General features: G+C 38.0%; 1 protein-coding gene across 1 annotated transcript in view; it reads right to left on the bottom strand.

Annotated features, from left to right (window-relative positions):
- Window positions 1–17,409, bottom strand: part of enpp1 (ectonucleotide pyrophosphatase/phosphodiesterase 1) — a 69,382-nt gene that overhangs the window by 16,314 nt on the left and 35,659 nt on the right. The window contains exons 8-14 of the mRNA XM_053514770.1: window positions 16,638–16,747; window positions 14,716–14,781; window positions 14,051–14,123; window positions 1,813–1,921; window positions 444–575; window positions 268–299; window positions 23–150 (exon numbers count right to left, since the gene is read on the bottom strand). Of these exons, the coding sequence (XP_053370745.1) occupies window positions 23–150; window positions 268–299; window positions 444–575; window positions 1,813–1,921; window positions 14,051–14,123; window positions 14,716–14,781; window positions 16,638–16,747 (650 nt within the window). The remainder of the gene's footprint in view (window positions 1–22; window positions 151–267; window positions 300–443; window positions 576–1,812; window positions 1,922–14,050; window positions 14,124–14,715; window positions 14,782–16,637; window positions 16,748–17,409) is intronic.

Raw genomic sequence — 17,409 nt, forward strand, 5'->3', positions numbered from 1 at the left:
ACCAAAACATATAAATACTTACAGGGCTGCTTGCCACTGAGGTTTCATGTAGAGATGCGCTCTTTCTATACGGACACTGCTCGCAAAATGGAGTCGTTTAGGAAGGTGCTCTTTTAGGTAAGGCTTCATTGGCTGATCAGGAGCTCTGCACTTCAGACAAATATATAAGGACATTATAGAATAGAACTTGAAAAATACTTGGAAAAGCAAAACAAATAAATCTAATAAAAATTTGGTGTTAATTGTCAGTAATGAGAAGATTCATACCGAAAGATTCCTTACTAGCTCATCATACCCGACTGTTACAGGACAGAAGAGAGGAAGGACAATAAGAGGAAGAAAATGTATACTCATCGAGGCTAAAAGCAAAAACATGCAACACTGCATAATTGCAGTTTATTTTATGTGTCGGGACAGACTAAAGACTGCAACTAAAAACTTACAAGTGAAAAAGTCTTCAGGAAGGCGCTTGGGTCGGATTCGAGCAGCGGGGCCCTGGATGACTGTGAAAGCATCAGTGTTCTCCTGGTACGATGACACATAAGCAGCTTTCGTGCATGATGCCTCCTCCATTCCTAGTTGTCACAACATAAGTAACAACATAACAAGCTTTGAAATATACTAATTTGTTATATTTGGGATCACTCTGCATACTCATCACTCACTTAATTCTCTATTCTGCTTATCCTGTACAGAGTCATGTGAGGCTGGGGCCTGTCTCAGGGACTCGGGCATGAGACATGGTAAACTCTGCATGGGGTGCAAGTCCAGCAAAGGGCATAAGTACACACACACACCTACACACTATTGGCAATTTTGAAAAATTCTACATATCTTTGGCCTGAGGGAGAAAACCCACCAAGAATGGGGAGCACATGCAAACTTGCAGATCGGATCAGCCTAAAGCCCATGCCTGTGGAAGTTTTCATTGCATTGTATTGCTTGTATCTTGAACAGACAAAATATTATACCTTAAGGTATGCTGCTCCAGTGTCAAGTGAAAATGTGGTGGCTAATCCCTGATGATCACTGTCAGTTAAATAGCATTGTTTCTAATAGAGAAAACTGTTAACATAATTCAAGTCAAGATTCACAATGCAAAGACCTTTTTTAAACCCAGTCAGAAACTGTCAGTAAAAGAAGAGGATTTTTTTTTTTTTCTATGCAATAAAAAATATTTATTTCATCAATGTAGAGTGATGTACTATTTATGTAAAAACTACTAAACAGTGGCACAACATGTTCTGGAATTTTGTAGTTTAGAATGAACATGTATTGAGCGGCCCATGGCGCTTTCGTGCTCTTGGTGGAGTGCTGTGGTGTCTGCCACCAGGATGTTGGCAGTGAATCCTTTGCATGCTGTTGATTATGGGGTAGAGCCTCAATTAAGTACACTTGTTTATCCAGTTATTGCCATATGTAGCTGATCGGATTGAGATCTGAAATGTTTGGAGGATGGGTCAGCGGCTTTGGGCTCTTCACCTGCAGGTCCCACGCAGGTCTGGATTGTCTTTTCTGTGGGATCAAACCAGACAAGCTGGCCTTTGGATCTCATGTGGATGGGGGAGTGAGCATTGGGTGCTCATGATCATGTCACTAGTTTTCTAGTATATTATTAATAATTGTTCAATTTACTTGTCACTGGTCATAAGGTAATTGCTGATGCCAGGTATCACAGTCAAACAGTTCTAGATATGCCAGATGTAGTTCCGGTATCCCAGTGCCAGTATACTGACAGGATGATCAATAAACATGAAAGTACAAAAAGGAAAAAAAAGGAAATACAATTTTTAATCAACACAGCATAGTCACCATGATCAGACAGAAGAACGAGATTCACACATTTATGGAGATCTCTCTGCTTGAGCCCATCCATTAACATTTGCATGATCTGGTCAACCTGCAGCAAAGCCTTAGACACCTGAAACACAAAATTATATCAAACCAAATTTCTTTAAAAAACACAAATGACATTGAGCAATATCAGAAAGAAAAATATAGTCCACACTAATATGGTTACATCTGGACATCTAATTCTGAATGCTAACTGAATAAAATGCATTGTGTTAATAAGACATACAGTACAGTACTACAAAATTGTTATATGATATACACAAATACAAGATGGCTGAAATGGCTGAATATTTTCTGTGTTTGACTACTTTATAAAGTATACAAGTAAGACTGAAATGCGTGAGAGTTTGCTTCATGCATATATTTTCAAACAAATTTCTGTAATGCTTTAGAAACCACACTAAAAGAAAAGAGTAACTGAATCTAATTAATTCATTAGTTTCATTAAATTAACTAAATTGCATGAACACACTTTTCGTTCATAAGTCAATGTAAATGAATTGTGTGTGTTTTAAAACCCTGTAATAAAACCAAACACTCTGGAGCCACCAAAGCTGAGGATCAAGCCCAAGAGTTTACGCACTGTGAAATTACACACTGCCCTATCGCTCCACACTTAATTAATAAAATGAATGTAACACTGTCGTCATTGCTTCCTGTCAGAAACAACATCCTTATGAGACTTTATAGCATATTGGATCCAGTTTACTCTGCATACTGAGTGTACATAACTCAAGCTAGTAGATTAGGCATGTGTTTAAAAGAGTATAAGCAAGAAAATAAAAAAATATACAAAATGCAAAATAGTAGAAATGTGATTTATAATTATTAGTGTACAGTGCCTTGAAAAAATATTCATACACCTTGAACTTTTCGACATTTCATCACATTGCAACCACAAATATACTTTATTGGGATTTAATGTTATAGGCCAACACAAAGTGGCACATAATTGTGTAGTGAAAAGAAAATAATAAATAGTTAAACATTTTTACAAAGAAAAATATGAAAATGTGGTGTGCATTTGTATTCAGTCCCCTTTACTCTCAGACCTCTAACTATAACCAAGTAGAGTCCACCTGTGTGTAATTTAATCTCTGTATAAAGACAGCTGTTCTGTGAAGCCCTGAGAGGTTTGTTAGAGAACATTAGTGAACAAACGGCATCGTAAATGTGAGACCCCAACCGAGTCGGACAGGCTGGGAGGACACAAAATCAAATGCACCACACAAAAATAAAAGTTTATTTGCTTAAATGGTAAAAACACTGAATGTTGGAAAGAAAAGCATGAGCAATGTTGAGTCCAAGAAACAAAAGAGGTAGCAGAGATCAAATGTTAAAAAATCCAGAGCACATGCATGTGTCTGATGTGCCGAATGAAACTTGTTGCAAACCGAAGCATTGATCAATTAATCTAGATGCACTTAGTTCAAAATTAAACTTAATTTCTGTCAATACAAGGCACAAAGGCTACATTTCTGGGTCTCGAAATACCTTGTAAAGCTTGACATAGAGGCACGAAATGATCTAGCTGGAAATGTAGGTCGATGACCTACCTTAAAATTAGTTTTGACCAGGGAACTGGAGACAGGTGTGTATTAGTAGAATGAGAGTGGACTGTGGAAGGGTTTTACAACCAACCTACGTGACAGTGTCTTGTTGGTATCTCTGGGACTAAGAAACACACCAGAGAGGTCAGGGATAAAGTTAACCTAAAGAAGGGGTTAGGTTATAAAAAATATCCCAAGCTTTGACCATCTCATGGAGCACTGTTTAATCCATCATCTAACAATAGAAAGAGTATTGCATAACTGCAAACCTACAAGGCATTGCCATCCACCTAAACTGACATGCCAGGCAAGGAGTGCATTATTCAGGGAAGCAGCCAAGAGGTCCATGGTAACTCTGGAGGAGCTGCAGAGATCCACAGCTCAGGTGGGAGAATTTGTCTACAGGACAACTATTAGTTGTGCACTTCACGAATCTGGCCTTTTTGAAAAAGTGTCATAAAGAAAGCTATTGTTGAAAGAAAGCCATTAGAAGTCCTGTTTCCAGTTTTTGACAAGCCCTGTGGGAGACATTTGCTCTGGTCAGATGAAACCAAAATTGAACATTTTGAACTAAATGCAAAATGTTATGTCTGGCAGAAAACTAACACTGTGAATTGTAGTGATAGCATTATGTTGTGGGGATATCTTTCTTCAGCAGGGATATGGAAGATGTTCAGAGTTGTTGGGAAGATGGATGCAAATACAGGGAAATTTTAGAATAAAGAGTCTGCAAAAGACTTGAGACTGGGGCAGAGATTCACCATACAGCCAGAGCTACAACTGAATAATTTAAATTAAAAAATTTTCATGTGTTAGAATGGCCAAGTCCAGACCTAAATCTAATTGAGAATCTGTGGCAACACTTAAAAATTTCTGTTCACAGACACTCTTCATCCAATCTGACTAAGCTTGACAAAGAAGAATGGTCAAAAATTTCACTCTCTAGAGGTGCAAACCTGGTAGAGATATACAGTACCTCAAAAGTCTTGGCATTTTAATTGCAGTGAATCGTACATCTTACAACTTAAAAGCATGCAAGTAATAGCAACCAAAGTAAACTTATGTGCTAGAAATAAGCCTTTTTCTGCGTTTTGCACAGGGTAAGTGGTGTGCCATTGCACTCCTTTTTTGCAACTGGCCAACTGGCAAGAACTGCATAACAAGAAACAGAGTCACAACAGATTACACATACACAAACATAAACACATGTAAATGCTTTTTAGTTCATAGAGAACTGATCAGTATCAACTGCACACGTAACTCAACAATTCTGCATTGCCATTCACTCAGGGAGCACAAACGGAAAGGATCAGTCACAGTCATGGTCAAGCGCACAACAGTGACAAGTCTGTTACCAATAGGTGGCACTCTTACTATGCTACCACACTGAGGGTGTTAGTCTATATCTGAAATATCAGTTTTTATTACATTAAGCATTCTAAAATAATAAAGCATGTTGAAATAATTAAACAATTTGCACTTAAACAGTGCCATACTGCAAATTGGTTAATTGTGTTGCAATGAGGCATAATAAAGAATCATTGACATAAAAAATCTAACATTTTTAATGGCAGTAATCACTAATTTCTTAGAAGCAGGTAGCAGGTAGGGTTAACAGGAGTGTGCAGTTGTAAGGTTGATGCGCAATCTACCTGATGCATATTTATTGGCTTGTATTCATTAGTTTCTTTCAGACTCTTTCTTTGTCATTGGAGCAGTTTATTTACCAGTCGATAAAATCAGAACACATCTAAGTGGCAGAGGATCACTTGTCCACATGCGTAAACCCAGAGACAAGGTGAGTCTTCCTATCCAGTTCCAGACCTCTTCCTACGCTGGTGCCACATAAAAACAAACTGTGGCAGTCCTACAGCCACACAGTACAACCCAGAGCAGACATACTCACACAAAGACAAACACAATGCAAAGCTCCACACATGGCTCCGGAGAAGCAGCAACAGCTCTACAATCTAGACAATCCTTGCTGAAACATTTTGCAGTGGGAGATAATGTCCCAATGTGAGAAGTCCTCAGTGGGAAAAGGAATGGGAAGCAACTGTTCTGGAGATCTAGAAAAATGTACAATAACCTAGGTGTGATGTGTATTGGACAGTGCACTGTGGATTTATAGCTTCTTACCAAATGCTGGGCTGTGGACAGTTTTTAATTGTTATTATTTCTTTTTATGATGGAATTAAGATTTATACTTAACTGCCATTCAATTATTATTATAATTCCTCTTTTTAAATTCATGTGAAGTGAAGCAAAGAAACTGAAATGCACAGATGTCAAAAGAAAAGGGAAGAAAAATTGTTGCAAAATCATAATAATCAACACATTACAGTGCAACCTTGGATTCCGAGTAATGCAGTTTACGAGTGTTCCGCATGACAAGGAAAAATTTTAAGAAATTTTGACTTGAAAAACGAGCATTGTCCTGGTTTACAGACCGAGTATCATGTATCCGGCATGCGCTTCTTATTTTGACGCCAAGCATCATATGATCACAACTGAGTCAACGGTTTGTTTCTCTCTTGCGCTGCGGAATTGTGGATAATCGTCTCTCCTTTTATTGCTCATTTCTTACTGGTATAATCAACATCCGTGCGCTCGTGTACTGTTTACTATAACACAGTGACCACATGTGTGTGAAACATATTTTATTCTGTGTTTGTAAGCGTGTTTGTACAACATGCGTGTGTGCTTACTAACAGAATCACTGCTGTAAAGTAAGAAAAATTAACCTGCACATTACCTTTGAAAAGAATTGCGACAGAGCAGAGTTTCTGAGTAAGGCAGAAAGGGTCCATCTATATATGTGTGTGAAGCCAGGAAGGGGCGTGGGTGGAAGGGGGGCTGTAAAGGCGAGTGTGTGTGTGTTGCCTTTATTTTTACTTTTTTTAAAGGTAAAGTAAAGGTTAATTTGTTTTATTTTTACTTTATATTCTGTATTAATTATTTTTATGTATTTATCCAAAAAAGTGCTGTAGAACAAATCATTTGAGTTTTTTCAATTATTTCTTATGGAAAAATTAAGTTTGGTTTATGAGTGTTTTGGAATGAGAGCCCGCTTCCTGAACGAATTATGCTCGTAATCCGAGGTTCCACTGTAAATAGAAACAGATTTGCTTATGGTACAGTAACTGCATGAGAACCAACTTTGGGAGATTTTCTACATTTATTTTGTGTTAAGTTTGAAGAATAGAATGACATTATGTGACTTGCAGCAGAAGACTATTGCTGCCATATATACTCAGCAAAAAAAGAAACGTCCTCTGACTTTCAACTGTTTTTACTTTCAGTAAACTTAATGTGTAAATATTTGTATGAACACTAAAAGAGTCAACACCATAAGACATAAACTAAAAATGTTTCACAATGTGTCCCTGAATGAAGGGAGGCTCAAAATCAAAAGTACCAGTCAGTATCTGGTGTGGCCACCAGCTACTTGAAGTACTGCAGTGCATCTCCTCCTCATGGACTGCCTATTGCGGACAGTCTGAACACTGATGGAGGGATTGTGTGTTCCCTGCAGTGTTTTCCCGAGTGTGACTCGGGCAGTTGTTGTGGCCATCCTGTACCTGTCACGCAGGTGTGATATTCGGATGTACTGATCCTGTGCAGGTGTTGTTACATGTGGTCTTCCACTGCGAGGATGATCAGCTGTCCTTCCTGTCTCCCTGTAGCGCTGTCTTAGGCGTCTCACAGTGCGGGCATGGCAATTTATTGCCCTAGCCACATCAGCAGTCCTCCTGCCTCCCTGCAGAATGCCTAATGCAGGTTCACGCAGATAAGCAGGGACCCTGGGCATCTTTCTTTGGGTGTTTTTCACAGTCGGTAGACAAGTCTCTTTAGTGTCCTGCGTTTTTAGAACTGTGACCTTAAATGCCTACTTTCTTTAAGCTGTTAAGGTCTTAACGACCATTCCACAGGTGCATGTTAATTAATTGATTATGGTTAATTGAATATGCATGAAAAACATTGTTTAAACCCTTTACAATGAAGATCTGTAAAGTAATTTGGATTTTTACAACATTATTGTTGAAATACACAGTCCTGAAAAAGGGGCGTTTCTTTTTTTTCTGAGTATATCAGCTTTGAAAATCTCCTTTGGGTCACATTACCTATTAGTCCACATCTGAGAAAAACAGAGTGATACAATGGAGAGGAGAAGAATAATCCAACATCTTTTGCTATCATCACTCAACACACTAAATTAGGTCAAAGTCGGCCATGCTGAAATACTGTAAGTATGTTACTTACATTTGGTGTAACTGCCTGGTGAGGATTTCAAGCAGATCCGATGAGTATAGTCTCCATTTGCTCTCTTTAAGCAACAATGTTGTCTTTTAAAGGCAAGTGAAAAAGGAAAGAGAAAATATAGAAGCTGATACAGGTTATAAGAAAAAGTGCAGAAATTCTAATCAGTGAAAATTGCGTAAAAGTTACAATGGCGAAGCAAAAAGAATCTCATAGAAGATATCAGTGGAACTAGCAAAAACTTACCACTCTATTCCATGGAAGCATTGGCCAAAGATGTCTCTGGCTAAAGCAGAAGTTTAGACTTAAAAGTTTTTAACATTTACTCATAATATCAAGCTCCCAGCACAGTATATACACCTGGTAGTGATAGAGAACCAGCGCTGACCAGGTTGCTGAGTATATACACCTTTTAGTGAAGGAGGATCAGCCCTGACTATGCTGCTGAGAATGTACACTCAATACTGACAGAGAATCAGCCCTGACCCTGCTGCCGGGTATATAGAGGTGCATCTCAATAAATTAGAATATCATCAAAAAAATAATTTATTTCAGTAATTCAGTTACTAAGTTAAACTCGTATATTATATATAGTAGATTCATTACACAGGCAGATATATTTCAAGTGTTTATTTCTTTTAGCTAATGAAAATTCATTATCTCAGAAAATTCTGAAAAAGTTCAATATTGGAGACTCATGGTGTCACACTCTATTAGGCTAATTAACTCCTGCCAAGTTTTTCTGAGCCTTTAAATGGTCTCTCAGTCTGGTTCAGTAGGCTACACAATCATGGGGAAAACTACTCATTTGACAGTTGTCCAGAAGACAACATCCTGCACATGGAGGGCAAGACACAAAAGATCATTGCTAAAAAACTGGCTGTTCACAGAGTTCTGTATCCAAGCACATTAATGGAAAGTTGAATGAAAGGAAAAATGTGGTAGAATAAGGTGTGCAAGCAACAAGGATAACCGCAATCTCGAGAGGATTGTGAAACGAATCCTATTCAAGAAATCTGGGAAGATTCAAAAGGAGTCAACTGAATCTGGAGTCGGTGCTTCAAGAACCACCACGCACAGACGTATCTAGAACATGAGCTACAACTGTCGGAGTCCTTGTGTCAAGCCACTTTTGAACCAGAGACAACATCAGAGGCATTTCATTTGGAAATCAAGGTCCCAGAGTTTTGAGGGAAAAAGGAACGGCACAGGATCCAAGTTGCTTGAGGTCCAGTGTAAAGTTTACATTCAGTGGTAGTTTAGAGCACTTCGTGTTTTCCTTTATGTTTCTTAAATGTTTATGGAGATGCCGATTCATTTTCCCGCAAAACTTGACACCCACCCACACTTCCAAAAGTACTAACACCTAGTTTAAGGACCATGATATCCCTTGCTTGATTGGCCAGCAAACTCATCTGACCTAAAGCCCATAGAGAATCTCTGGAGTTTTATGAAGAGGAAGAAGCAAGACATCAGACCCAACAATGCAGAAAAGCTGCATTTGGGGTTTTTATTATCTGTAAGCCATGACCATCAAAATTAAAAGAAACAAAAACTTGTCATATATCAGTCTGTGTGTAATGGATCTTTATAACATATGAGTTTCACTTTTTAAATTATATTACTTTTTGATGATATTCTAATTTATTGAGATGTACCTGAATACTTGACAATGAGAGAGGATCAGCCCTGATCATGCTACTGAATATATATACCTGCTAGTGATAGAAGACCAGCCCTGACCTTCCTGCTGGTCATATGCATCTGGTGGTGATGGAGGAGAGAGCAGGAGGTGACAGCAACCACAGTACACTGTCTTCAGTGACTCAGAGACAACATCAGCTACTAAGCCATCACAATTTTTATTTAAATGTAGTCTGTCTCAAGCCCTAATTAATGGACAAAAAAGGCAGTGTTTTTTATTATTATTAGTTAAAATGATTATTTAAAAGATTATGTTTAATTGATAAGATTTTTCCAAATCATTATTTGATTTGCACTACCAACACCCTAAATAAATTTATGTAATTTATAACATAAAAACAAAATGAGATATCCAAAAATATATTATTTAAGGGCCTACTATTTATTTGTGGTTTAACAAAAATAATACAAATAATAAAAATTATTATATTAACATTTTAAAATGAACTGTCACCCAAAATGGGAAAGTTTATGGAAGTAAACCCAGAAAGATTTGGAAATGAGCCTCTAAGGCAGCAAAAGCTGACATCCTTCTGACAAACCTGAAGTGCAGCTGATGCCAAATGTATATTCATGCACCCCTAAGACTGCCACAGTACTGCCGTGTGGGGAATTCTGTTGATTGGCACTGCAGAATTTCCATAGATTTTACACCCTGGAGAGGTCACTTCAGTGCCACTTTCGCAGTGACAGTAACAACACAGGAAGCAACAATCATGGGTTGTAAGTCAAAAGTCACTAGTGTAATCGCTAATGCCACAGGTTGCCTTCTGTGGTGGGAGAAGCCATCGCATTTCCACTGGTCTGCTACTGCCTGCCTCAAAATATACCTTGACAGTGCATGTTTTATGTATGTTATAACACCAAACAATGTTTTGTGAAACTATTAATAATTAACAGGAAAAAAAGTAACAGCACCACCATTAAATTCCAAAAAGTGATTTTCTTGTGCAAATGTCTCTAGAGTGCTTTTCACTTTTTCTGCTTTTTGGCTGTGAAACCATGTTCCTGAAGCTTGGCTATACCTAACACTCGTTTTAGTGTTTGACTAGTTACATGTGCAGGAGTGGCTCCAGGAGAGGTGGACCAGGTGGAGACTGTAGCAGTAGCGCCTTTAACTGCAGGGGTGGAGGCTGTAGCGGCATGTTCATTAGACATAGACAATCTTGAAAGTGCACTCTTTGCTTTTGACAACTAATTGCAATAAATTAACTAGCGGTTGTGAGACTGTGAATGACAGGTCATGCTCCGCTATGAAAGAACATATGCGCACTTTTACATCGCACACACGGTCGGCCATAGGTGCATGAATCTCCGTTATGGTACTTGTCGCACCAGGCAGGGAGCATGTGTACTGTAGAGCACGACAGAAGCATTGTGACTAGCTTCTGATTGATGGCGAGCTAGCACTTTTTTGCCATTATTGCCATATTAAAGTTTCCTGTGGCATACTGTGCAAATAGACGTACCTGGTTGTTGATGAACTAAAAGGCTTGCCATTCTCCCCAATTTTGCTAAGCCAAGTTCATCTCCATTTATTTTTTACACTTTTATTAATCTCCGAAACATCGGAGCTTTCCTGCATTATAAGTGTGTCCATGCTATCTTAAATATATTCTTAGCAAAAAAAGAAAGTTTTTTTTTTCAGGACTGTGTATTTCAACAATAATGTTGTAAAAATCCAAATAACTTTACAGATCTTCACTGTAAAGGGTTTAAACAATGTTTTCCATGCATGTTCAATTAACCATGATCAATTAATTAACATGCACCTGTGGAATGGTCGTTAACAAATTAACAGCTTAAAGAAAGTAGGCATTTAAGGTCACAGTTCTAAAAACGCAGGACACTAAAGAGACTTGTCTACCGACTGTGAAAAACACCCAAAGAAAGATGCCCAGGGTCCCTGCTCATCTGCGTGAACCTGCATTTGGCATGCTGCAGGGAGGCATGAGGACTGCTGATGTGGCTAGGGCAATAAATTGCCATGTCCGCACTGTGAGACGCCTAAGACAGCGCTACAGGGAGACAGGAAGGACAGCTGATCATCCTCGCAGTGGAAGACCACGTGTAACAACACCTGCACAGGATCGGTACATCCGAATATCACACCTGCGTGACATGTACAGGATGGCCACAACAACTGCCCGAGTCACACCAGGAACACACAATCCCTCCATCAGTGCTCAGACTGTCTGCAATAGGCAGTCCATGAGGAGGAGATGCACTGCAGTACTTCAAGCAGCTGGTGGCCACACCAGATACTGACTGGTACTTTTGATTTTGAGCCTCCCTTCATTCAGGGACACATTGTGAAACATTTTTAGTTTATGTCTTATGGTGTTACAGTTTAGGGTTTTCTTTTTTTGCTGAGTATAGTTATACCTCAGCCGTAGCCTGACATGTACTTCTTTAAAACTAAACCAAAACCCGGAGTGGATCCATACCGGAGTGATAACAAAACGCTTAGAGTGGAGAGAGGAACGTGCATTCGCTCCACTCCAGGCTTTGATCACACCCTCCTCAGCAGGCTGAATACACTTTGTCTTTCCTTAATTAAAGACCTATTTAAACTAAAATTAAGACATTTATTACACTATTTGAGAAATGTAAGCCTATATATACAGCATTAAAATTATGAAAAGTGAATTTAAAACATTAAGCACAGGCGGAACAGTGTAATTGACGGAAATCCGTCGATGACTCGCTACAATTAACGGAAATCCGTCGTAACGACGGAGAACTTTAATCCCTGCATATGCTGGAAGTAGTGGAATCTTTCACATACGTAATGTCTATAATAGTTAACAACCTGTCCACAGGCACTATTGTAATGCATTACTAGGTGGTTGTCCTACATCCTAAATAAGTCCAAAATGCAGCCGCCAGGGTTCTCACTATCCAGAAAATATGATCATATAACACCTATATTGTCATTACTGCACTGGCTACCTGTTCAGTTTAGAATTAATTATAAAATAGTATTGCTTACATACAAGGCTTTAAATGGTTTAGTTCCCACATACCTAACCAGTCTTCTGATACGCTACAATCCACCACGCTCCTTAAGATCACAAAACTCTGGACTTCTTGTAATTCCCTGAATTTTAAAATTTACAAAAGGGGGCAGGGCATTTTCATATTTGGCTCCAAAACTTTGGAATAGCCTTCCAGACAGTGTTTGGAGCTCAGACACAGTTTCCCAGTTTAAAAGTAGACTCAAGACGCATCTATTTAATCTGGCATACGCGTAACTCATCCCATAACTTCATACTCCAGTACATCTATCCTGAATGGCAACTACACTAATTCTCTCCATCTGTTCTGTACTTTTCTACCCATCCCGAGGCATCTGGAGATTGTACCAGCTTCAGGAGACAAAAACCAACCCTGCGAGGATCCTGAGGCATCCAGAGAAGGACCAGCTCCAGCTGGATTCTGTTTTATGATGGTTGGAGCTACACATCCTGCTCCTGTGCTCCAGACCCCATCTGCCCTCTGCACCTACTGACTCCCTATGCTGAACTGGACTTCATGTTAATTTAAAGAATTTTTGTTATATTTTACTTTCAGCTGCATAACACACATGATGTTATATCATCTCTATCTGTCATCACCCAAATGAAGATGGGTTCCCTGTTGAGTCTGGTTCCGCTCAAGGTTTCTTCCTATTGCCATCTCAGGGAGTTTTTCTTTGCCACTGTCGCCATCACCCTTGGCTTGCTCATCAGAGACAGTCATTGATCTCATTATTATCTAGACACATTTTTCTCACACATACACAATTTATTTATTTTTTTTTATTCTTTTTTTTATGAATTTCTTTCTTTTTTCTGAAGCTGCTTTGAGACAATGACCATTGTTAAAAGCGCTATATAAATAAAATTGAATTGAATTGAACTAAACACTTATTCTGATTACAGAAATGACCCAACTTGCAAAGAAGGTATGGGAAAATCGCTTACATACAATCAACAAAAAGATGAACGTCTATCAAGCATGTGTACTTAGAACAACATGCTTGGAACATGGACACTATACTCTCACCAAGAGCAGAGACTGAACACTTCCATCAGTGCAGCCTTAAAAGGATTCTGGGCCTCATAAGGTAAAATCATGTGCCGACCAAGGCTTTCCTAAAACAAGCTGTTAGCCAAATGTAGGATGACACATGCAGGACAGGACATGCTCTGTTGACTGCTTGTGATCAGCTTCAGATCACTGGGAGAAACCACAACTAAGGTACAAATAAGGTGTAGATGTCTAAAAAAGGGAGAGAGAGATCTAACAGAAGATCACATTAACTAAAAATCTTGGAAAGCTGTTGCTGCTGACCGAAGCTGGTGACGGCAGTCTTTTACAAAATGAGGATCAGTGAGAGAAAGAGAATTATAAAAGAAAGTATGTAGCCATCTGAAAGCTGAAACAACAATGTATGAGAGCAACATGCTCTTATATGCAAAAAATGTAACAAAGTTGTTTGTGACAATACATTGTATTGAACAGGGACTGGACTATTTAGCAACAGCAAGATTTGTAAACTGTAACCAGACACAAAATGCAAGGAGGCCAACTTTTCTCTCTCATTATATCTAAAACATGCTACAAATTCCCAGTGGTCTCATTATATACTTAATAAAAAATTATACTACTACTACTACTATCAATAATAATAAGCATACCTCTGTGCTCATTGGTCCATAATAATGTCCAGCTCTATCAGGCTCGTGCAGATATAAAGTGTAAAAGTCTGGCCTAAAGAAGTAGAATAATAAAATGCTTAATAAATTTCATTCCCATTCAGGTCATTTGTAATCATATCTAACTCCATAGAATACAAAAAAAAAAAATCCATTAAAGCATTAAAATAAACATTTAAAAACAATATGGGTTGTGTCAATTCTCTTTCACACATTCTAGTTAAAAAGGTGCCTGTGTGTGGCAGTCTGGGAAAAGCCCTCAGATGTTGCTGTAAAGCAAGACCTGATCCTGTAAGTCTGCTCATAGCATGCTTGGTAAAGAAAAAATGCAGATTTCTTTTTTTTTTATGTTCGGGTATTAAATAACTTTCTTAGGGTAAAGATGCTGTTTAGTAAAGTCTTTAGTATTCTTAACTTTATTTATGAGAATGTCAGAATTTCTATATTCTGACAATATGCTTAAATATAAGCATATTTCTATTCTGCCCCCCCCCCCCCCACACACACACACACAAACAATATTTAAAAATGTATGCATACAGTATATACAGTATACTAAGCATGTAATATTTATATATATTCACAAGTTTAACAACATAATCAGTTCAATAGAATTGCATGGGAAAAAAAGAAAAAAATATAAATACCTTTGTGTTTGTGGCAAACTCAACCATTTCAAAATTGTCATCACTCTCATCTCAAATGGAACAGTTCTGTTGTAACAAATAAAGGAAGTGATGTCTTTGCAATGCATATATTTTTTAAAGCTTGAACACATCTTGCTTATCATAAGTCTCAGTAAAGTTCTTTTTTCAACACTATTTCCCCAAAGGCAAAGCTCACTGAGCATGTTATAGTCCATAACATCACAATGATAAGAAAACAAGCACAGTTTGTTTGCAAGGGAGGCCAGGAGAAAACTCTTCTGTCTAAAAAGAATGTGGAAGAATGTGATTCACAAAACTTCTCCTATAGACAGACGAGATGAAAGTGGAGTTGTCTGGCCTTAATGCCCAGTACCATATTTAGCAAAAGTCAAACAGCATTTCAGCAGAAACACCTCATAACCACTGTCAAGCACAGCAGTGGAGGGTTGATGATTTGGGCTTGTTTTTGCAGCCGCAGTACCTGGGCACCTTAAGGTCAATAACTTGATAACCTCCTCTGTATACCAGAGCATTCTAGAGGCAAATACAAGTCGATCTGTTTGACAGATAAAAATGGGTTGAAATTGGACAACAAGGCAATGATCCAAAAGCACACCAGTAAATCTACATTAGAATGGCTGAAAAATAAAAGAATTAATGTTTTGGCTTAGCCTAATCAAAGTCCATACTTCAACCTAATTCAAATGCTGTGGTGAGACAGAGCTATGCATAAGCAAATGCCTAAAAACCTCAATTAACTGAACCAATGTTGCAAAGAAACAATGGACTAATGGACCAAAACAATATGAGAGATTAATGTAAAGTCATAAAATTACTCCACAATATTGCTGCTAAAGTTCTCCAAGCTATCGAATCATGGGGGTACTTAGTACCGCCCACATAAATCCCCTGATGTTGTTGGTGACTTAATTAGAATTGATGGCACACTTAACCAGATTTTTATTATTTTTTTGTTATTACATTGTAAACTGATGCTAAAGGCGTCCAAAATATGCCATGATCTCCTTTGAACAGTTAATGTTGAGTTATTCAAAAACCCCCAAAAAAACAGTACTCATAATCTATAAAGTCTTCATAACGGCTCTAATCTGGGGTGCTGTTAATTGGTGATTTTTGAGGCTGGTAACTCTAAATTATTATTTTTTCTCTGCAGCCCTCCTGGGATGGTCTTTATTAGAGCCAGTTTCATCATGGTGCTTCATGGGTTTTGCAATACTGTTCTGGCAAAAACTATTTCAGAAAGGATCTAATCTGTGTCTTAAAATAACAACTGACTGTTGTTGTTACATAATTACCTAATTCTACCACATTCTACATGTGTTATTTCATAACATTCCAAATCCCCAGTATTGCTGTAGAATGTAGAAAATTAATCACTAAACAAAAACAAAGATATTTGCAAGTGATGGCAAACTTTTGAGTGGTAGTGGAAGTTTCAACAACAAAACAAAAGGGATCGAAAACATCAACATCCACCACAGACTTTAAAAGCTTTTCTATAGTTGATTCTTAAACTTTATGTTCCCAATAATAGGTTGTCTAAACCTTTGCACATTATGTAATATAGATTTTTAAACCAACAGAATATGTTATTGGTTAGGGGTGCCGAAACTTTCACAAACAACTGCATGTCATACAAAAAGGTAATGTGTGGGGAAAAAAATTTAGGTTACACCCATAAATTTCTTATGGATATATTGTATAAATATATCTACTTTATAGACATGTTTACATAATGTTATCAATAACTCTATAATGTTAATTTACTGCAAACTACAAAAAAAACATACCAGGATGTAATAAGCAAGGTGTACCGAAACTTTAGCTTATATTCAATAAAACACAAACACATGATGTTCAATGACTATAAAATAATAAATTATTTATTAATACTTACTCACCCATTATAGATTTCATACTTATTTGGATATTTTCCTTTAATAGGCACATCTGATCCTGGCCAAAAAAAGGTCCCGGATTTAAGATTGTTGTTCATGGCAGTGATCCATACCTAAACAAAAGTTTAATAAGATGATGCATAAAATGTCCTAGTGGTCTGCAAGGAATGAAACTGGTTTGGCTATTTTATTAAAGGGAAACACTTTATCAGTAACATATTTAAAGTCTAACCGGTTATATCACTGCTTCCTGTCTGCTAGTTTAAAACAAAGCACGATCGCTTACTGCTAATAAGATCAAGCATTATTGTGTGGTTTTTGTTATTTCGCAAATTTCACATTTATTAAAAGAAGCAGTCACATAACCCATTGAACTGATTAGTATACACTATGGAGGCACAGCGGTATAGTAGTTAGCACTGTGGCCTTGCACCTCCAGGGTTGAGTGTTAGATTCCCACTGCGGGTCTGTGTGCATGGAGTTTTCATATTCTCCCCATGATTGGTGTTTTTCCTCTGAGTATCCAAAAGGTATCCAGATTTAGTTAACTGGTACAGTTTTTCCTAATTTCCTGTAGTGTGTGTATGTGTGTCCTGCAATGGATTGGCACCCTGTCCATGTTGTACCCACCCTTGTGGCCAAAAACTTCTGTGACAGGCTCCTTTGCGGACCCTGTACCAGAGGTGGGTAGTAACGAGTTACATTTACTCTGTTACATTTACTACTGAGCCATTTGGAGGGCAAATGAATATACAGTATATCTTACACTGGAAAT

This window comes from Clarias gariepinus, chromosome 2 (genome assembly GCF_024256425.1).
Source record: "Clarias gariepinus isolate MV-2021 ecotype Netherlands chromosome 2, CGAR_prim_01v2, whole genome shotgun sequence".
Classification (NCBI taxonomy): Eukaryota; Metazoa; Chordata; class Actinopteri; order Siluriformes; family Clariidae; genus Clarias; species Clarias gariepinus.